Source organism: Pollicipes pollicipes, unplaced genomic scaffold (genome assembly GCF_011947565.3).
Source record: "Pollicipes pollicipes isolate AB1234 unplaced genomic scaffold, Ppol_2.1 Scaffold_6052;HRSCAF=7182_pilon_pilon_pilon, whole genome shotgun sequence".
In the NCBI taxonomy this organism is placed as follows: domain Eukaryota; kingdom Metazoa; phylum Arthropoda; class Thecostraca; order Pollicipedomorpha; family Pollicipedidae; genus Pollicipes; species Pollicipes pollicipes.
Window position 1 is genome coordinate 6,288,899 of NW_023596805.1, and position 22,609 is coordinate 6,311,507.

Sequence of the window (22,609 nt, forward strand, 5' to 3'; positions counted from 1 at the left end):
AAGCAGCGAACATCCCCTGGAGGACGACGGGTGCACACGAGTTTATCAAAACCTTTAACGGCGGTCAAAACCAAAACCAAAACCTTCAGTTGCGAGGCACCATGGTGGATGGCTTTTTATTATTACTTTTACTATCACTATGGATCACTATTTGGTAGGTGATGGACTTGGGTGGATTGCCATATGCTCTTACTATCCCCCGCTGGAACGATTCGAAGTGCGACAAACCCGGTGCACCGCGTTACGTAGAATTCTCGGTTGATCCCAGCAAATGCATTCACAAGCTCTCTGCACGGCTATCCGCTTTCTCCCAGGCGTCACACAGCCCAGCTGGCCATCCTCAGGAGCGCGCCCACGCCTCTTATCCGCTGCGTGTCTCCCGTCTCCTCCCCGCCGCACGGCCGTAAGGCCCGCCCCGCTGCCTGACCTGAATCCGGCCGTAGGGCCCGTCCCGCTGCCCGACCTGACACCGACCGTTGGGCCCGCCCTGCTGCCCGTCCTGACACCGACCGTGGGGCCTGTCCCGCTGCCCGACCTGACACCGACCGTTGGGCCCGCCCTGCTGCCCGACCTGACACCGGCCGCACGGCCGCACGGCCCGCCCCGCCGCCCGACCTGACACCGGCCGCGCGGCCGCACGGCCCGCCCCGCCGCCCGACCTGACACCGGCCGCACTGACCTTCAGCTTTCGTCTGGCGTTGAACTTCTTCAGGCAGTCCACCGTCTGCTGCCTGTGCACCACCGACGCCACGCGCTCGCGTTGCTGAAACACGACAGACGCCGTCAGCAGCGGCTCCGAAGGTCACCACAGGTCATTAACGGCTATCCACGGTCAGAGGTCATCACTGACGGTGACTAACAACCACAGCTGGTCATAGTCCGCCGCAATAGTCGCAGCGGCCTCCGTTGTCTCCAACAGCCGGCAACAGCTACAGTTGGTCACCAACAGTTGTCAACGGTCACCTACAGTCACTCACACTCAAAAGCCACCATTAACAGCAGTTTACAGCCTGCCGTTCACCACATAATGCCCAAATCGTCCACACATAGCTACGGCCGATGTCATCAGAATGTGCCAATGCCCACCAACAAGTCAGTCATCATATGAAGGGAGCAAGCTAATGACGCTAGTCATGCGACCGGCAGTCATTTGTTCCAATTCAGTGCCATTCAGATGTCTCACTAGTCACCAAAAGACCCACTAGTCATCGAATGACAACAACCCTGAGTCATCAACCGTCCTGAGCGGTCAGCAGCCACTGTCACCACCGGTGTTCGCAAATGTCATCAATCTACCCTCGAGAGCCGACTACACCAGCCAACGCAAGCTATCGAGACGCGAGTGCCCTACGAATGTCTCCGGAGCTACAGAGGTCACGGCGCTCTAAAGGCGCCTTTATCCAGCGCGCCCGGCGACCAATGTTACATTTACTGGGCGGCGTGCCGGCCATACCGCCCTCCCTCGCCTTCAGGCCCATGTCGAGAGGTCACGGCAACCCACTGACCGAGCCTTTCCGCGAGCCTGACCACAGCCATCGCTATGTCCACTGCCACAGACCCCGCCACGTCCCGCGCCACGTCCCCTCGCCACGTCCAGCGTCACAGCTCCCGTCACGTCCAGCGTCACGTCCAGCGTCACGTCCAGCGCCACAGTCCTGCCACGTCCAGCGCCGCGTCCAACGCCACGTCCAATGCCGCAGGCCCCGCGCAGCTCCGTCGGAAGATCAACATCAGAGGACCGTCCAGCCGGCGGGGACGCCGGTCTGCGAGCTGGCCGCCGCCGGCGACGTCTAATGAGGCGGTGGCGGCGGCCATCTCCGCGCCTGACACCCGCGGCGACTGCCGGCTGTGACCGACGCGGCCCGCGGCGGCTCGCCACGACGACCCGTCCCTGCGAGCGGCAGCCCTGACACCCGCGGCGACTGCCGGCTGTGACCGACGCGGCCCGCGACGGCTCGTCACGACGACTCGTCCCTGCGAGCGGCAGCCCTGACACCCGCGGCGACTGCCGGCTGTGACCGACGCGGCCCGCGGCGGCTCGTCACGAGGACTCGTCCCTGCGAGCGGCAGCCCTGACACCCGCGGCGACTGCCGGCTGTGACCGACGCGGCCCGCGGCGGCTCGTCACGACCTCCTCCCTGCGAGCGGCAGCCCTGACACCCGCGGCGACTGCCGGCTGTGACCGACGCGGCCCGCGGCGGCTCGTCACGACGACTCGTCCCTGCGAGCGGCAGCGGGCGGCCTTGAGCACAGGGCCTTCGGCCTCCTCCCAGTACGGAGTTATCGTATAACAAGGAGAGTTATCCGGACAATTCGCGGCCGGCTTCGTTATTCTATGCTGGTTCACAGCGCCGTGCTGTTCCCGTGCGTCTAACGTGCACGCGCTGGCTCCTACAGCCGTCGTTAATCGGTCATGGTGCCTCCTTTTGCCCAGTTACGATTCTGACTTGCACCGGTTTGGGATAGCAAACCCTATTATTCTGCAGTTCTGAACCCCGTCTCACCCATGGTGAAATCAGAGGACACCATGACGAGAGTCAAACCTGAGGCGGCAACTGATAAGTTTCTGGTCGGACTGAAACGACCGGAGAAGACACGCAGCAACGGCGACACCGTGCCTCCCGCATCAGAACACCGCAGACGCGTCGCAGCGCCCAATTCCATGTAGGCGCAGTACGCAGCGTAAAACGCCTGCACCCGGCTGTCCCGTGCGACACCAATAAATCTGCGTCAGCGCCTGGCAGCACCAGCTGACACCAGCCAGCGGGCCGCTGGCAGTCGAGCCGCCGTGTCGCTGCCGTCCGGCAGCTGTCCGCTGTCCGGCTGCTGTCTGTTATCCGGCCGCTGTCTGCTGTCCGACTGCTATCTGCTGTCCGGCTGTTGTCTGGTGGCGAGCCACTGTCTGCTGTCCGGCTTCTGTCTGCTGTCCGGCTAGTGTCTGCTGTCTGGCTACTGTCTGCTGTCCGGCTGCTGTCCGCTGCCCGGCTGTTGTCTGCTGCCCAGCCACTGTCTGTTGTCCGGCTGCTGTCTCCTGCTCGGCTACTGTCTGCTGTCCGGCTAGTGTCTGCTGTCCGGCTGCTGTCTACTGTCCGGCTGTGCTCTAATGACCGGTTACTGTCCGCTGTCCGGACGTTTGTCTGTTGAGTGTAGACAGTCCCCGTGCCTGGTCCGGATAAGACGGCGGACAGCCGGGCCGCGAGAGGCGCATGGACCAGACAGGACAGCGCGCCCTTCTTAAGCTCCACGACAGCGCGATGCCGGCATTTAAGTCCTTCGGACATAGTGTTATCGCGGAACAGCCCCGACGTTGTCTGCACATCAGCTCGAACGTGTCGCACTCCACTTCAGCCACAAGCCCGCTCCTCTGCCTTTGGCCGTGCCTCTCTTCAGCTTCTGTCATCCCCGCCGAGGCCCGTCTCCTCCCCACACCCACCGCGCCTCTCTTCAGCTTCTGTCATCCGCCGTGGCCCGTCTCCGCCACCCACCGCGCCGCCGCCCAGTCCGACGGTGTCAGCAGCCGCCGCGCTGGCCGCGCCGCCCCCCCCCCCCTCCCCCCCCCAATCGATGTGCGGAACTGCCGCCGTCGTCGCCAACTCGCGGACGCGACCGACCGCCGCCGCTGCCCGCGGGCGTCGCGCGCCGGATGAATGGCTTAATGGCATTGGCAGCCGCGACAAAAACGCCATCGCCGGCCGCGGCACGCCGGCGCCCGCGGTCGATGGCCGGCGGCGAGCGCGCGCGCCCGCGTGCGGCGGCGCGGCGCACGCGAGCGAGCGCGTGTGACGCGGCGTGCCGGCACCGGTGGGAGGCGCGCGCGCTGAAGTAGGGGTGGAGGAGGGAAGGATGGACGGAAGGAAGGCTGCTGCCGCCGGACGACCGCGACTGGGGACGGGGGGGGGGGTCACGTACAAGCGCTCGCTCCCGCGGGGGGTCCCCTGGCGCTCGCTAACCTGCGCTCTCCCCAGGCAGCACGGCTTTCACGACATGCGCTGCAGAGCCGGGACCAGATTTGCCAAAGATATGACCGATTTCGTTGTTGTTAGTTTTCTAAGTGGCTCTACAGCGACTCGGTTCCCTTTAAGGAGCCGGGCAGAAACATCGGTGGCACTGGTCTCAAGCTGCGAGGGAGGGACAGGCAAAAATCTTGCGATGACTATGAAACCAGAGCACCCCGGAATATGCACGGAACGACACATCACTGGCCACCCTATTGCGTTGGGCCAGTCTGCCGGGCCGACGTCTGGCAAGTCGATCATTTGCCTCACAAACCACTGATAACTTGCGGGCGGCTTTGAAGGGCAAGGAACGGATAAGAACTGGTCGAGTGGGGAGGGGGGGGGGGGGACAAACGTGTCGGCAATGCGTGTCGGTTGGTTCCGTGGTGTGCGGACGGCAGCCGGAGAGCGGGGTCTGGAGATTGGCGATACAATGCACGCGCAGGAGCGTCGTGCGTGCGACGCCGGCGCGCAGGCACGACACTCGCGCGTCCCACCCTTCCCATCCCATTCCATCTCACATTTGTCTTCATCCCACCTCGCCCGGCACGACCCATCCCAACCCCGGCGCGTGTACGACGCCTTCCCCCCCCCCCCCCCCCCCACACTCTCTCAGCCGCGAAGTCAATTTTCTAGTCGTCCGCAGGCCCATCACGTCCGTAATAACGCCTGACGACGCCGCAGCACGGGCCTCGCCGGCGGCGCTGGTGACGCGCTGCCGGAGGCCGTACCACATCGCGACAGAGACCGTACCGCACGACGGCATGCGGCGGCCCAAGGCGGCCCGGGCCGGGTCATCAGGTCAGGTGACCCGCGCTCGGAAGCGGAGCAGTCAGCATGGAAAACTACGCCTTTTTCATTGCCTACTCAAGGACAGTGCACACTGGGGCCAGATGTTGTCCTTTCGGTTCACTATGCTGATTTTCGAAACGGCACGTTCCATTTCGGGGCAAACAAGCCCTACGATGTCGGTCTCCCTACTTTGCCTTCTACAAATCTTGTCTTCGATCTACAATCTTTGTGTTGCATCTACATAGCATTACACTATCTTTTCCTGTATTCTTTATCTTTCCTCTCCGGGAAGCCTTCGGGGCTTCACGTCATCCCTTCCTCAACACATTTTCACCAGCGCCTTCAGTCCAGCCTTCCCTGGGGCCTTCCGCAGCTGACGGAGAAGGGCCCTGAGGAAGGCCCCCGGCCCGGACCTGACGGCGCGAAATAAGGCCGGAAGATTGGCCGGGCTGTTTTCGCCGCCAACCCACGTGACCCACGTGGCCCGCGTGATGAGGGAACGACGCGGCAATAAAGGCATGATGAGGCCGAACTGCGAGTGCTTTGAAATCCTGACAAGCTCTGCCGTTCAAAGGCAAAAAGGCCTTAGCGCCATTTTAAATGACTGAGTTATTCATTTATATAATTTGATGCAGTTCGGGGGACCGCATTTTGAGACGAAATGTCAAATTTCCAAAAATTGCATCAAATATGTTCAATTTTTCTCTCGAAACATCTACGCATGATTAGTTCGTCGAAAACTACAAACGTTTCTTCCAAGCACTTTAACTGCTGGCACCTAGACCTTTTTGCCATTGGACGGCAGAGCTGTGAGCACCACGCATTTCAACCGCACGTTGAATTCTCAGCCGATCAGCGACTTCTGGCTTACAGGAAGCAGCTACCAACAAGTGCTGGTAACCAGACATCAGTCAGTCAGCCAGTTCCGGTGCCACTGTCCCGGAAATGGCATCCAGTTCTGCACTATCTCCGACCGCCCCGGTACATCAATATATAACGGGAATTACTCGCAACGAAACGACCACGGGGGCGTGTCTGTGTTATATTTATCCTACACACACACACGCACACACACACACACACACACACACACACACACACACACATATATATATATATATATATTGTTTAAATAAATAATAACTTTTTAAACAATTATATTACATAGATTGTATCCGTAACAGGGCTTTAATTTGATACATCATGTGCATATAACAAGTACATGACATCGATAAAATGATAACTTTGAACACAAACGTGAAACTTATAAAAATTGCACATAAATGCGTGCCGCCGGTTGTACATCCTCTGCCTCCCTGCACTTGGCCTGCTCCACGCAGGCGCCTCTGGCCACCGTAGGCGACGCGGAGCGCGCGCGCCGGTCGGTGGAGACTTACGCAGATCCAGGGGTGCTTCAGCGCCTCCGTGGCGTTGATGCGACGCTGAGGGTTCACGGTCAGCATCGAGTTGATCAGGTTCTTCGCGTCCGGCGTCACCGTGTCCCACTCTGGCGACGGGTACTGCCGACAGCATCAGGAACTTTAGAAATTACACCCACTCCGGCGACGGGTACTGCCGACAGCATCAGGAACTTTAGAAATTACACCCACCCCAGCCTCGCCAACACTTCACATTCGGTGCGCACAACATCTGGTGGAACTGATTACCGTGACAGGCACTGAAAACAAATGCACGGTTGCACACATATGCATGCCATTTTTACTCCGCAGCTTGCATGCCAATAACAGGCGCTGAAACATCAGGCACATTAGGGACGCAATCGCATAGCTCGACGTAACTGGTGACGTCACACACAACAGGCGATGGAACATCAGGCGCATTAGGGACGCAGTCGTATAGCTCAACGTAACTGGTGACGTCACACGCAAAAGCGTTTGAACCACGCGCAGGAGTCGACGATTTGGCTCCAGTTCAGCGTGGGTGTCCAAAGCTACACGTTTTCTTCCGAAGCTTGCGGCTCCAGCTTCCCCCGGGTGCAAGAAGCCCTAGTCTAGCCTGGAAAAGCCACAATACCTCTGCTTGGGAAAAGCGGGCAGTAACAGGCGGAAGTCAATGGAAGGCACACTGGCGCTTGAGCCACGAGCGCACACAACAAAACAAACTTCGGACACACATCCCGCGGGTTTAACACAACTTCGCACCAGCACTGCACCGCCAGCGACCACAATAGCCCCCGACAGGCGGCCACAAACGCGGTTAGCGAAGTTGCAAAGTGGCCCCGACGCCGGTCAGCCGGTCCCAGCGCCGCAATCCCAGACTGAACTCTCTCCAAAGACGCGGTCTAACACGCTGTCCAGTTCAAACCCGGCGAGCACCACTTGGGCGCTCCGCAGGGCGGCAGAGACAGCGGGATCGGACCGGCTTATGAATGATGGCGGGGGCGGGAGGGGGGGCGGGAGGGGGGCGGGAGGTGCCCGTGCCGCCGACGACGACCGGCGCGCGAGGCACCGCAGGGCGTGCGGAGGAGGCGGCATGAACGTGGGACGGCGGGAGGCGGTCGCCGTACGCTAGAACGCGGGCAAAAATTGACAACAAAGTTATCACCACACATCCAGAGTATAAAAACGCGCCCGCAGTTTGCGTGCTTCAGCGTCAAGCGTGAAGCCCCGCACGATGAACATGAAGCTGAAGGATGTGCATGCCACGCGACATGACAGGATTGACGCCATAATGAAATGACGTACAAATTATAGGACCGTTCTTGTTCCCTCTAAACTCAGTCCATTTTCATGCTACTGTAACAACGAACGTTGCCTCGGCACCACAGAAGCTTGGTGGCACGTGGCACCACGAAAACGCTAAACCCCGGCCGTGATTCCGACACCGCCTTTGCCTCAGCCTCAGCAGAACGCCGGCTGCAGCCAGTTTCAACAGGCGAAACCACAACTCAGGCCTCGCCTGAATCAGACCAACACAAGCCCATGCGGCCGGGAAACCCCAATGTCACTGGACAAGACCACGACCTCCAACTCATTAATTGGTGCAGCACTCAGCGAAACAAGCCACACGGAGTCGTCACATTTCCTGACATGGCTTCAAAGCAAACTAAGCAGCTTCTTGGTCCATCTACATGCCTAAAATCTACGTTCCGTCCACCTACGGTCCAACCTACGGTCTATCTTCGGCACACAAAAAAAAAACGCTGCCTAATGAAAAACCTCATGCTGAACATTCGCCTGCTGCCCACGACCAGCGCCCGCCGCCGCGGCCCAGCGACCGACACCGGCGCGGGCGGCGGCCACGGCCGGCCGCTCCCCCTCCGGATCAGGAGTCGCGCCACCGCCGCTCGCCGGCCGGGGGCCCTCATCAGCCACGGTCATCAGGCCGGCGGCCACAGTCCGGGCTCGAGATATATGGTCCAGCGCCGGTCGGCCAACACAAACACCTGACACACAGCCCGGCCGACCGGCCACCCTCCGCGCCACGACGCTTCCCTCGGAGCACAAATGTGTTCTTGGGTGCAGAGTACCGGCCAGAAACCCAACGCCCAAGCTGTGGCACCCCCCCCCCCCCTCCACCCCCCCCCCCCATGCAGGTACTTTGTCCCCGGACTTTCTGCTGGGTCGGGCCGCCGATGGCTCTTGTCATGCCAGGCATGACAATGACACTGACATCGAGATAGGGCCCCTAGCTGGCGCCATCTCGCCGCTGAACAGCTGTCCGCCCCGAGCGCGGTCGCGGATCAACCAGATCGCCCTCTCGAGAGGGGGGGGGGGGGGGCGACCCAGCGTCTGGGGAGCGCCAGTCTCGGCCACAGGGGTGGTTACGGTTACAGTTCTGGGGCTGTCACGGCACGAGAGCGGGCCGACGTGATCGGCCAATACCAGTGACGTCACTTCGAACAATCGAGGCATTCCACGACGCTTCGGTTAACTATCGGTTATCCGAGTGGCAAGCTACCGTGGCGAATCTTCCTGAGGCCGCGAAAAACCGCCCTTACCGACGAGCCACTAACCACAAATAATAATAAAGCTCCTGCGCCGGCTGTGACGGAGACGGCGAAAAAATGGCAGCGGCCAGGCTCGGACCTACGGCCCACCGCATAGCCGCGCTCGAACGCTCAGCCGACGCGGCTCCGCGGCGCCACCGATCGCCAATTAATCATCGCCGCCGGCCGTCGGACGGCGGCGCCCCCCAGAGCGATGAGGCCGCAACGGCGTCCGACGGGCCACCGCCGCCGACCGTCGCCGAAATCGGCACGCCGACCTGTCGCCGAAATCGACACGCGAGCGTCGAGTCCAGCGGCGAACCCCACCACGCCTGTCCTCCCCCCCCCCCCCCACGGGTTGATGAGCACGCGCGGGCGCGAACGGCGCCACGGCCGACAGGAGCGCGACGGCCGTGTGCCGACCGACTGGCAAATCAGACCCAGACCAGGCAACACACAACTTGATTTGACGCCGATAACCGGGTGCGTAGCTGCAATAGCGAACGCTGATATTTACACAAGACGAATGTCTAAAAAACAGAATATGCTGGGATCTAGTCGAATATACTAGACGACATGACAGCGGCGAGAGGCGAGGCTGATGGAGCGTCGGATGTCCGCAGCAAACTCCGGGTCGACTACCGGCCGCGGTCACAGCCGCTAAACGCCGTGACCGCAAGATCAGCCACGGTCCGTACTGGGTCACGCAACCGCGTGTGTCGTTCATCCTACAAAGCTAACAAAAACAAACAACAGAACCAGGCCCGGGCTCCAGCCGTGGGGGCCACCGCAGCGGCCGCGTCGTCGTCGACGGACGCCGAGTGGCGCCGACTGCGACGACCCGAGCCGGCCGTCGACGCCCGACCCCAACCGAGCGCGCCCATCTCGGCGCGGCGACGCGCTGTCCCCGGCCAACCGCCACCGACGCTCCACAAACGCTCGGGGTAATCGACGCCAGGCGGCCGTCGACGCGTCTGGGGGCGGAGCGTCGGCGGCGGCGCTGCTCGGGACGTACTCACGTCATACGCGCCGGACTTGATCTGGGCGTAGAGCCGGTGCTGGTCCTCGTCCCAGAACGGCGGGTAGCCGACCAACAGGATGTAGAGAATCACGCCTGGAACGAACGGGGCGTGACAGGTCAGAACGTGACTGCCCAACGTGCGGCTCGCAACGGCAGGAGCGCGAGCTGCCCCCAGACCACCGACACGTCCGCGTCCGCACAAGCGCGACGCACACACACACACACACACACACACACACACACACACACACACACACACACACACACACACACACACGCACGCACGCACGCACGCACGCACGCACGCACACACGCACGCACACACGCACGCACGCACGCACGCACGCACGCACGCACGCACGCACGCACGCACGCGCACACACACACGCACACACACACGCACACCCACCCACACGCACACCCATACGCACACGCACAAGCGCACACACACACACACACATAGACAGTGCACAGCGATAGCGTTCACAACCAAATCCCTCAGCAACGTCAACTGAAGCGTTCAGCAGAACACGGGACCATCTGTTTCGGTACAGCACACCAGACATCGCGTCACACACGGTCAGGGGCGGTCATGCGGCGCACCAGTCGACCATCCGGCCATTAACTCGCGTCCGGCGGCGAGCGGTCCGCGATGATGAACGAGAACGATGTGCACCGCATGGCCGCGCGAAATTTCAGCGGACGCGCCCAATAGCCGGCGAAGACCTGTCACTTGTCCGCCGACATTGCCAGGGCATATCCGGGAGAGCCACAACAGATGGCCGTCCAGCGCACACGGTCACAGCCCCGCTGACCCTTACACAGCACGCGCTGAGCCCTCTGACCTCATACAGCGCGCGCTGACCCCTGTGACATTTATAAAACACGCGCTGACCCCTGTGGCATCTATACAGCCCGCGCCTGACCCTCTGCGACCTCCGCACAGCACGCGCTGACCCCTGCGACCTTCGCACAGCACGCGCTGACCCCTGTGACCTCCGTAAAGCACGCGCTGAGCTAAAGGGCCGACGGGCGGATCAGTGACGACGTCCCCTCTGAGGACATAAGAGTGTGATTTCCAAGACGCTTCTTACCGTCCAGAGCCGTCCAATAAGCACCTATTTTTTCAGGCGTGGGACATAACTGTTCATCTTCCCCTCCCCTCCCCCTCCCGTCCGCTTTCGCCGTCCCCGCCTCAGCTTTGCCAACGCAGACGCCGTTCCGCGTCGCATAAGGTCAAGGAAAGGTCATGGACGGTCAACGGGTGAGCTTGACGATGTCGTCTCGCCGCCGGCTGCTATTTCTGACGGAGTCCTATAACGGAACCCATTTGAGATGCTTCATCTCTGTACGTGACCTCCCTTCGGCGCTCGGATAACAAGATCCACATTCCGCGGAGGAGGTTTTCATGTACCATGATAACGAGTTATTTGCATCTAGTATATGCTTCATTCCTTTTATACCATGTAATCTAAACATACCATTTATATTTATACCTTAATTCTAACTGGATGGTTCTCGAGGCGAGTTGTTGTAGAACTCCAGGCACATCGCGCTTCATTTGTAATGCGATCTCACTTAGGCTTCAACTCCATGGCCCCTGGTTTCGCTAGCGCGCTTGTCCGCTCTCTCCTCAGAATGAATGACGATGTCAGAATGTGTGTCTTGGCTGTCGCCGAGTCGGTGAGGTCTGGATCTAATTTCGACCTCTTTAGTTCAGCTTTTGTGTGAATGAGAGCAAGAGGAAGGGAGAACAAAGTGTGGTGATGTGGCAGTGCTGCGGGGAAACCTCGCCTGATCGGATAGCTTGCATGCAAAATGCCCCGTCAGTTCTTCAGCCCAGCGTTTGAAGGACTGCCCTCTTCGTCGCTGACAAGCTAAAGCTTCATTACAGTACACCCAGCTGTTGTGGATACCTCCTCCCCCTAAAAAACGTACGATGACAGAAAGCGGTTGAATTGGCCTTTGCGAAAGCTGCTTCTTTTCGGCCCGCCTAGCAGCAAGCGATCGCAGAACCCCCGCCGTGCCACATTTAGCCATAGCTTATCCACGAGTGGGCACACAACAGTGACAAATCAACGCCCCCTCCCCCCCCCCCCCCGCCACCAACTGGTGGCACACAACAGACACTTCAACGGCCCCTACCACCTGGCGGCGTACCCGAGAATGCACCGAGTAGGCGCTGGAGGCTGAACTAGACCACCTGTACTCAAGACTTCGATGCTTGTCATAACAATTGGCACAGCTAATGCAAATTAACCGGTACCACTATAAACAGCTTACGCTCACGACGCACGCCGTCGTTTGTTCATATGACGCAGGCCCCTGGCGGTGAGGGACAGACGACACGTGCCGTATTTTGTCCGCATGACACGGGCCCCCAGCGATGAGCAACAGAGAGGCGGCCAAGGCTGCCTTCGCGGGTGGGGGGGGGGGGGGGAGGGGCAGAGCTAGGTGGAAACACATCACGCCAATCTTTTTTAATCCTGTCTGCAGCCACCTATGGTTGGAAGTTGTAAGGTGCATCGACTGCAGATGGTCATGCAGCCCATCTACAATTGAGCGAAAAATGCCGGTATAATGTTGTTCAAAATGGTCAACGGCACCCTGGCTGCAGCTGTGGTGAGTGGGTGAGTGCGTGCGGGAACGGCGGCCCTCCACGCGGCGGCGGGCCGGCACTAAGAAACAATAGCGCCGTGCAGGCCGCCGGTGGCAAGGCCGGACCGGTCCCAGCTGCGCCTCCGGTCAGGGGTCAGGTCAAACTGCGACGGACGGTCCCGGCTGCGCCTCCGGTCAGGGGTCAGGTCAAACTGCGACGGACGGTCCCGGCTGCAGCTCCGGTCAGGGGTCAGGTCAAACTGCGACGGACGGTCCCGGCTGCGCCTCCGGTCAGGGGTCAGGTCAAACTGCGACGGGTGGTCCCGGCTGCGCCTCCGGTCAGGGGTCAGGTCAAACTGCGACGGACAGCCGCCTTGGAATCGCTCTGTGAAGACGTCCGGCCCTGCAGATTCCCGGATTCAGCGACTCGCCTTGTTCGTGGCTGCCGTAAATCTGCTGCCGTAAATCAGGGCATTATGTGCCGGGGGGCAATTTCCGCCCCCGCCTCCCCCATATGTGCTTACTTATCATTGTTGTATATTGTTTTATATTGTTTATTATATAAAAATATGCATTGTGTATTATATATATGTATATATATATATATATATATATATATATATATATATATATATATGTGTGTGTGTATACATTGATGTATATTGTTATTGGAGACGGTGAAGTCGCAGCCCGGTCTGTGAGACCGGTGACGATGAGCCCACAGTGCGATAATGACTCCGAAAGATCCGGTGAGTGAGATCAGGTGAGTGGACACTGAGCCGGTGAGGAAGTGCACGGAAGGAGGAACTGTTCGCCGTGGTGCTTGTTCACTATCACAGAGGAGTTCACTACGTAAACACAGCGCATGGGGGCAGGGGAGGAGAGGGAACAGGGGACGGTGTTGAGGTCCCTATGCCAAGTTATGCCATGAACTGTTGCATAGAACAGCAACCACCTTCTCAGTTTCCAGGGCCAGGAGAGGAGTGTAAAGTCAGGCGACACAAACGGCCGAGTTCAAGTCTAACACGTGCGCCAACACTTCAGGTAATTAGCCTGCCAAATATCAACTAGCGCGGGAAAGCCGAACAACGACTCTTTGATTTGTAGACCGACGTGGCAGAAACTGCCCACCGTGGCGCAGTGGCAACCGAAGACAGGATGTGCGACGCCCGCTTGAGCGAGGTTCGCGCGGCGGCAGCCCCTCCACAATAGTTTCCCGCCTGCGACTCGCGCAGCTGCCTGGAACCAGCCGGCAGACTTCGTGCCGCGGAGTGCCCCTGCGCGGAGAGGCACTCCTGAGTGCGGAGTGCAGCGGACAGCGGACTTGGCTCGGCGCGGCACTCTTATCTCAACTCCGCTTCTCCGAACAACCAGCACAAAAATCCATCACGGGTGCTGAACGACGGCGGAGATCGGGCCACTCGCGCCGCGATTTATGGATGGCATCACATGACCCGCACTGGGAGTCGGCCAACCGCCCTGCATTCCCAGAAAACATCGGCGGACACCGCCCCAAATAACCTGATTTACAGTCCGGTCGCCTGGGTGAATAGCGAAGGGGGTAGGGAGACGGGCGTGGGCGGCAGGCGGGGCGGGGAGGGCGTTTCGACAACGGAGCTGAAGGACGCCCCTTGCCTGTCCGGCGCCAGCTCGCTCAGCCTCGGCCTATTCAGCCTCAGCCTCAGCTCAGCCGCAGCCTATTCAGCCTCGGCCTCAGCACAGCCGCAGCCTATTTGCGTCCTCCGGCTGCCGCCCTATGAGACTGAAGCGCTATTCACGACAGAAATACGCACCGGGGGCCCCGCCGGCCGACACGGAGTATGGGGTGTCAGTTAGGGTTACCCGGAGGGGGAGGGAGGGGAGGGGGCGGTGCGCCATCGCGGACTCCCGGTGGGGAACCGGTACTGGTACAAATCGGTACAAACCAGTACGGACCGGTACCGGTACTGAGACAGGTCCTCTGTTCCGACCGAGCCCCCGCATTATGCGTTTAAAGATGCTGCGTGCGGCCGAAAGCTGGGATGGGGAAGGGGGAGAGAAAGGGGGAGGGGAACGGGAACGGGCGGAACTCCCAGCCAGACAGACCGGGTCGGGGTTCAATAAGGCCTTCGAGGTCCGCCCGCAGCACGCGACTGCTACCGTACGAGCGCAGCCCGTCGATACCGTCGATGCCGCAGCCTCACTGGGCGGACAACAAAGAACGACACGGCTGAGAGCGTGCCAAGCGCGGAGGAGCGGCCCAAGCGGTGCCTCCTGCGGATGCCGCACGATGCTCCGCGCTTTGATCAGCGACGCAAACGGCCGACGACAGCGACTAGGAGGAGTGCGTCGGCCAGTAGCCAATCCCAGGCCGGCGCGACGGCTCGCGTCAGCACTGTCGGCAGTGATCGAACACAGGCGGATCCGGCTTCGGCAGCGACAGAGACGGAGCGCGCCGGCCGATGTGGCAGAATTTCGGCGAGTTCGCGACGTCCCGGCCAATACGAGAAGCCCGCCCGGTGCAGCCACGGGCGGGAATCGGGGGTGAACAGTACGACCGCCGCCGTCGAGCACTTCGAACACTCCAGACGAACGACACATGACACGCTGGATAATATGAAATCATCATACTCAGATAGCGACTTTTCGCCTGCGTGCTGCCCGAGTCTCTGACATCATCGAGAGCAGACCTGCAAAAGCCCTCCCTGAACCGTCGTCTGACTCCGCCTCTACCCAGCCTGCCGCGCTGAGCCCGACCCGCAACCGCGCCTGGAGCCGCCTCTGCGACCGCCACCGAACCGGCTTGCTGGATGACGACGGAAATAGTACCAACTTTATTCCGAGACGCTAATAGCCCCCGGCGTCTAAAAGCAGCACCGCTCGTCCCGCGCGCTGTCAGCCCCCCGGACGGAATTGGTGCGCCGTCAGCTGATCAGTGACGTTATCCATCAGCTGACGCCGAGCGTAGCCGAGTTGTCGATAACGGAGACGGGCTCGGGTGCCACGCGCCGCACGCGGAAACTGACAAACCTTGGCACACTCCAAGCACCACGCCACACAGCATATTATGCAGGCTGCATTAATGACCGCTGAGGGCGACCGCAAGGTCGCCAGCTCTCCGCTCGCAAACAGCCGCCCATTGATTTCGCCGGTCCTACGGGCCTGGTGAGCAGCCGGCTTCTTTTCCCACGGATAGTTGTGCAGGGGGCCACTACCTCGCGCAAGCCGAGGAAGCGGACCGGGCAACGACGTACCACGTACGTCGTGGCGCCCCGTAACCACGTCTCTCCTTTTAAAAAGCCAGCACTTAACGAGCAAAGAGCATACTCGACTGCCGCATCAACGTAACACCACGAGAAAATAGTTCCACAGCACGTCTCACAAAAACGGGCGGCGTCCGCCCCGCTGAGGGAAACGCTTAATTTATTTGTAGTTTTTAATTTTTTATGACTGCGCCGCTGTTTGATCTGAGCATTTTTCCTGCAGCTCTTGCAACAGGAGACCTCGTTCCGCAAACAGCTGCGGACCCGGCAGCTCTTCAGTGGCTGTCGGCTGCGGCTGCGGACTCCGATATGCAGGACTCGAAAAACGCCCATAGATGAACACCTTGCGAATCCCCGTCGTTCTAAGGACGAACATTCGAACGGCGCAAGTCAGGATTCAAATGCTAAAAACCAACGAGCCCTGAAACCATGGATGGCTTTCGAGATTCGTTGGTTTTCGGGATCAGCATTTCAACGACCATTGCAATGTTGATAGCTTCACCATTGGGCATCAGCTGGTGGTTCACGTTTTTAGCTGACATGCAACTGAACCCATCGCATGCATCACTTAAATCCGATAACAAGATGAACGGCTATGCGTCGTCGCTCTGCCGTGCTTACAGATGCAGCATTTGCGGCGCTTTGCTAGGTGCCAGCTCGGCTCGCCCAGCTCGAGTCCGCTTCCGCGGCCGAGCCCGGCTGCGGAACTAACGGAGCTCAACAAGGGTTCCGCGGCCGATGGGACGCCGTTCCGCCACCGCACCCCCCCCCCCCCCCCCTTCCCCCTCAGCGGTGGCCGAGCCGACTCGGCCGGGTCCAGGGCAGAAGTTGCTGACCGGCGCGCTGACACGGCAGCGCGGCTTTGTCCGCGGTCGGCCGACAGAGCGCGGACCAAAGCCGCGGACAAAGACGCAGCTTGGGGCTGGTCGCTGACGCGGCGTTCACGTTCGGCCCGGCTGTGGAGCGGCAGGGGCGAGGTAGGACACAGTCGCCCGTCCCCGACATTAACACGGGAGCCGTGTCCATGGCGGGAGACGATCGCTGGCCCGCGGAAATAATGACATTTGAGAACTCGTCCCACATACGCACACCCGCCGCCGTCTTCGTGAAGTGGCGTGCGTACACCCGGCGCCAGTATTTCACACATAACACGGCAGCAGGGATGTCCTATTTCACACGAACACCGCAACAGGCATGCCTTCATGTGCGCTTGGAGGACGCGACCCCCTTCCCGCTGGCGCCACTTCCGCTGGTGTGCCATACTGTTCCCTGGCTACACAAGAGCCTGAGGAAAACGAAATGTCACCCATGGCTGGAGAATGAGGTGGGGCAGGTGCTGCAGCACCTGCCCGATTCGTTGAAGGTGGCAGGCAGCTGCAGTCAGAAAGGATGAAAGGTGGAAGCAGTTATATCGCCACACCATCTCTTGCACGAGTTCTAACAATGTCACGTCTGGTAATCCTGGTCATAAAGTTAGCCCAACACATTCATAACGCTATTGATTTCCATTCAAAAGACGACCATTCCATTTCTTAACCCCGCCAACGAGGATTGTTAACCTCGTAACCCCCGAACGTCATTTATTAATGAGGTTTCGGCACTTCCATTCGGACCGATCCGGATTGAGTTTCGATATATACGTGTCCCATAGCCGAATCAGCTGCTCTACGAAAGCCGACGTCTGCTCATGCCCAGCATAAGGCCACTTTCCGGCATTATCCGCGACAAAAGGCTATTGCTAGCGCCCACGCGTGCCACAATTCTCTGACACCCGTGGCGCGAGCAGAGCTCGGCTCCTCCGTCCAGCTGAACCACCCATGACAATGGCGACGAATTCAAAGTGGACGCTCCTTTATGGCGTGTTACGGCAAATCAATAACTGCAGCTCTTCCAAGAATGGTCCATTGTGCCGCATTTCTGCCCTGAGGCGCAGCGCGATGAATACAAAATAGCGCCGCCCCGCGAGATCCTCTCGAGAGTGGTGGGGCAGCGGTCCTCGCAGAGCGCTGGAGCTGCCGCCCAAAATGCTGCACAGATATAGGCATACCACACCGACTGGTGGAAACCAAGCGCGAAGCCCCAATGTGCAAAAGAATTACAGGGTGGTTGTTACCCACAAGTGAGAGTCTACTGTTTGGTAAATATGCTCCTCAATGCGTCATAGTCTGACAACATCATACCTGGCACATCATTGATTGAGAGCCAGTTGACGGCCGTTGCATCTGAAAATTGCGCTCACGAACGCCAGCTATGGACGCCTCGACTATTATATTTTCTTTGGCCTTGGTCGCCGCATGGCTTATGGAATAGCAGAATTTAAATGGTGTTATTTTGACGTCATGAATACCAGGGTGACTGAGATACTCTCCCCGATACGCATTTCCCCATTTCCGCGGGCGTTTAGCTCGGAAACTGGAGGAACTTGGTCTAAAGAGGGGCAGGATTGTGAACAGCATCAAAAGGTCTTCAATAAAGTTATTTTAGTTCAAAATCTCGCATAAATGTGGATTAAAATGTGTAAACCATGCAATAATGGAAATGTGGAAATAAACATCCTCTTTAAGTGAATGTTCTACATTTAAATCTTCCACTTCGGACAACTACCGCACCCGTGCGCACCTCTACGCGGGCGGGCTGGCACCGTCCGTGCGCGCCTCTACGCGGGCGGGCTGGCACCGGTCCGTGCGCGCCTCTACGCGGGCGTGCTGGCACCGTCCGTGCGCGCCTCTACGCGGGCGGGCCGGCGCCGGTCCGTGCGCGCCTCTGCCGGCGGCCGGGTCGCAATCGATGCCGGCCATTGGAGCTCGCCTTAGGGGGTGTGGGCGGGGGCACGGAGGCTGCGACAGCCCGCCGGCCGCACCTGGCCACGAAACGGCCCGACGCGCAACACGAACGAACGGCGCCGGTCCGCGCGATGAACGGGACTCGTTCTCGGTGACAGGGACGGAGCGGGACCGGACCGACACCGGCCATCGATGACACTGGCTGTGCATGGTACATCGATGGCACTGGCCATCGATGGCACTGGCTGTGCTGTGCGGGAGCCGGACGGGCACCGCTGGCCAACATCCCCCGCAAAGCACTCACCGCTATCCACGGGCCGACCAATGTCCTTTGTTAGTACCGCCAGATACCCAGCGACAGCGCGCCCACGTCAGTGCTGACACAAGGGCGATTGGAGGGAAATAGAGCTGAATGGTCCGACGTCGTGTCCATACCTACCCAGCCTTCGCACTTGCGGGCCTCCCCAGCTTCTACTGTCGCGATGAATCCGAACGTTACAGCGCTTCTCCCGCCGAGCTCCCGCAGTCAGCGCCGGACACTGCGCTCGGATCCGGCCCGAAGCGCCGCTCTCTGCAGTTCGGATCAGGCCCGAAGCGCTGCTCTCGGCAGTTCAGATCCGGCTCGAAGCGCCGCTCTCGGCAGTTCGGATCCGGCCCGAGGCGCTGCTCTCGGCAGCTCGGATTCGGCCCGAGGCGCTGCTCTCGGCAGCTCAGATCCGGCCCGAAGCGCCGCTCTCGGCAGTTCGGATCCGGCCCGAAGCGCCGCTCTCGGCAGCTCGGACCCGGCCCAAAACACTGCTCTCGGCAGCCAGCGCAGCTCGGCCACCACTCAGCGAGGCTAATCACGAACTGAAGGGCTATGCAAGTTTCGGCATTCGATCCTAGCGGAATTGGAAATCGCGGCCAGGCTCGCCCGCTGGCTGACGTCTACGGAGCCGAGCCTGAGCCCGCCAGTGCGCCGTGCCGTGGGGTGAAGCGACGGGCTCACAACCGCAGGGCGGTGAGTTCATCTCGCTGCAGGGTGTTTTCGACTTCCCGTTCCGAACATCGGCGGACGAGACGCCGTTCGGGCACAAGGGACGCAATGCGAGACATGGACAATAAGCAGAACTGTGTGCATTTACCGGCGGATGTGAAAACGATCTGGCGGGTAACATCACCTGGATTCCATCAAAAGCAGTGCGTATTCCGTGCTCACAACGTCGGCAAAAAAGCAGTACCAGTAAGGTAATAAATTTATCGTTCGACTTCAGACGTATTTTAAAGCATCATTTTATTGCATCGTACTTTTCGTATCGTATTTCACAGCATCCTACTTTATGGTATGTTTGCTAACATGGACTTAATCATTTTCGTATTATCGTCGTAATTTTCTTATTCCGTTGCAACGAACCGAACCCCGTAAACGTCACAAACCGAAGACCTGAAAAGCTTCCTCGTGGATTAATTTCGAACAAGCAAATACAAACCTTGTCCGTTTTTGTGCGGTTTTTGGCCATGATTTCTCCTCCATGTCGACAAAAAGCAGCATCAATGAGGCAATGAGTGCTATAATGATGGCGCCGCGGCCGCTGAATCTGCCGTATGTGATACTATGTTATATGCTCATGCTGTGCCTCATGTACTTCGCCCGGGTTGGCGCCGGTGTCACCATCAATGCTTCGCTGTCCAGGTTGCGACACGATGGGTCGCGGGCGCACGTCCCACACGTGGCACTGCGACCGACCGCGACTAAAGCCAGAGCCCCGCCGCCACTCGTCCTCTCCACGACCGGCTGCGGCTTTGGCCGCGCGGTTCGCACCGAGCTCATCAGGCCGCCACCGTCGTCGCCGTCGTCGTCTGCCGACGCAGTCTCCGCCTCCGACGACGCCGCGCCAAGTCGACGACGACGGCGGAGGGGAGGGGGGGGGGGGGCTCCATCTTCCGAGCTCCCAGAGATTGTAGCCGACAAAGCACTGCCGGGCGATGCCCTGCAACCATCCTCTTGCAGTGGTGCCCTGCAACCATCCTCGTGCAGTGAAACTACATCCCGTGGTCAGTTGCACCGCATACACGGCCTAAAATAGACGAATTTCCAGGCAATTTCCATTTCATAGTCGCTGGTAGGCAGACTGAGCCTGCGAACCTAGGAAGTTCTCGGCGGGGGTTACGTTCCCACACGTTCCGATCTAAAACCGGGCGCACGCTGTAGCTTCGCCTGCTGAACTAGCTGCCGGGCGGCCCTGCCAACTCCCCCAATCCCTGCTACCCTACAGCTCATCTGCGATCGACAGGACGCGAGCCGCAGACGGCGACCAAAGAAACAGTGAGCGACGGACCAAGCAGAGTAGTATGCGCGACGAGCAGGCCGGGGTCCAGCGGAATGAGAGACGCCCTGCAAGCTCGGCGCCACTCAGCCAAAACGCTCCTAGTCGAGCCCGGTCACAGCCATCACGCTTCTAGTCGAGCCCGGTCACAGCCAAACGCTCCTAGTCGAGCCCGGTCACAGCCAGCACGCTTCTAGTCGAGCCTGGTGACAGCCAAAACGCTCCTAGTCGAGCCCGGTCACAGCCAGCACGCTTCTAGTCGAGCCCGGCCACAGCCAGCACGCTTCTAGTCGAGCCCGGCCACAGCCAGCACGCTTCTAGTCGAGCCCGGCCACAGCCAGCACGCTTCTAGTCGAGCCTGGTGACAGCCAAAACGCTCCTAGTCGGGCCTGGTGACAGCCAAAACGCTCCTAGTCGGGCCCGGCCACAGCCAGCACGCTCCTAGTCGAGCCCGGTGACAGCCAAAACGCTCCTAGTTGAGCCTGATCTCAGCCAAAAAGTGCCTGGTTTCCAAGATTTCTTCCCGGGAGCCGATTCCCGGTTCCTGGTTCCTGGATACAGCTTGACAATAAGCCGAAAGATCCAGCAAGAGCCAGGATCCAGGTTGACAATAAAATGAAAGATCTGGCAAGAACCAGGATACAGCTTGACAATAAGCCGAAAGATCTAGCAAGAGCCAGTATCCAGCTTGACAATAAGTTGAAAGATCCAGCAAGAACCAGGATCTAGCTTGACAATAAGCTGAAAGATTCAGCAAGAACCAAGATCCAGCCTGGCATTATGTCAAGAGATCCAGCAAGAACCAAGATCCAGCCTGGCATTATGTTGAGGGATCCAGCAAGTACCAAGACCCAGCGTGGAATATGCATAGTGATCCAGCAAGAACCAAGAGCCAGCTCAGGCTTAAGGTGGGGATTCAATTTCAGCAAGAACCAAGATCCATTCTGAAATTATGTTAATGAACCAGCAAGAACCAGAATCTTACCACGAGTTCTTCACAGCAGTTGCTGCTCACACTTCCCACTTTTTCAGGTTCAGCAATGTGTGCTCTTCTTAATGTAAATTAACAAAATTAAGCCTATGAATATTGCTGGTTATCCGCTCAAGCTGTTGATCATACACCATAAAACAAATCTGCTGTTCTTCAATGTTAATAACACTACAAATTCAGAAGAACAAAATCAATAACTTGCAACGACTTGCACTAACTTGCAGGTATGATGCAGGCCTACTAGGTCCGCAACTGGGCTATTAGCTACCTAATGTTATCCTGAAAGGAAAGGCCCGCTCTCCCGTGCGTACATCACATAAATAACGAATACTACATATATGCGTATATATATATATATATATATATATATATATATATATATATATATATATATATATATATATATATATATATCAGCTTACATAACAAGAGCACAAAATGATTATCAATTTAATCACGCAACCACCATTCACAACATCCCGCACATCAATGTGGCGCCACCGCGTGTCACTCATCAAGGCCGCAGATATGGAAGGAAGTATCACATGTTTCGTTTATCTAAGACCCAAAGGGAGTATGACGTCAAGGAATCAAGCCTGCTGATGGTGAGGTCACTCCGTGTGGGAATGCGGAACAACAGTTCTATTTTATTCACTTGTTATTGCTCACCCCCCCCCCAAAAAAAAAACACTATCCAACCCGTAATAATCAATATAAATCAGCCACAACAATATCACACACAAGCAAGGTTTGCATATTGTATGTTTGTATGTTTCTCCTTCAGTTGCCCTCGCTGTGCTACCGTCGTCGCAGGGGAGGCATGGTAACAGTGTACCAGCTGTTTCACGGAGGTATGTCGCCGTCGGAAGAGGATTTCCTGAAGAGGCACTGCTCGGATGTGACAAGAGAACACCAATGGTAGCTCAGAAAAC

At 58.7% G+C, this 22,609-nt stretch overlaps 1 protein-coding gene across 15 annotated transcripts in view; it reads right to left on the minus strand.

The window, feature by feature from the left end:
* LOC119104919 (calcium/calmodulin-dependent protein kinase type II alpha chain) overlaps positions 1-22,609 on the minus strand; it is a 185,792-nt gene that overhangs the window by 36,990 nt on the left and 126,193 nt on the right. For all 15 annotated transcript variants that reach the window (XM_037228671.1, XM_037228670.1, XM_037228672.1 and 12 more), the window contains 3 exons: positions 9,756-9,850; positions 6,185-6,307; positions 680-763 (listed from right to left, as the gene is read on the minus strand). In XM_037228671.1, the coding sequence (XP_037084566.1) occupies positions 680-763; positions 6,185-6,307; positions 9,756-9,850 (302 nt within the window). The remainder of the gene's footprint in view (positions 1-679; positions 764-6,184; positions 6,308-9,755; positions 9,851-22,609) is intronic.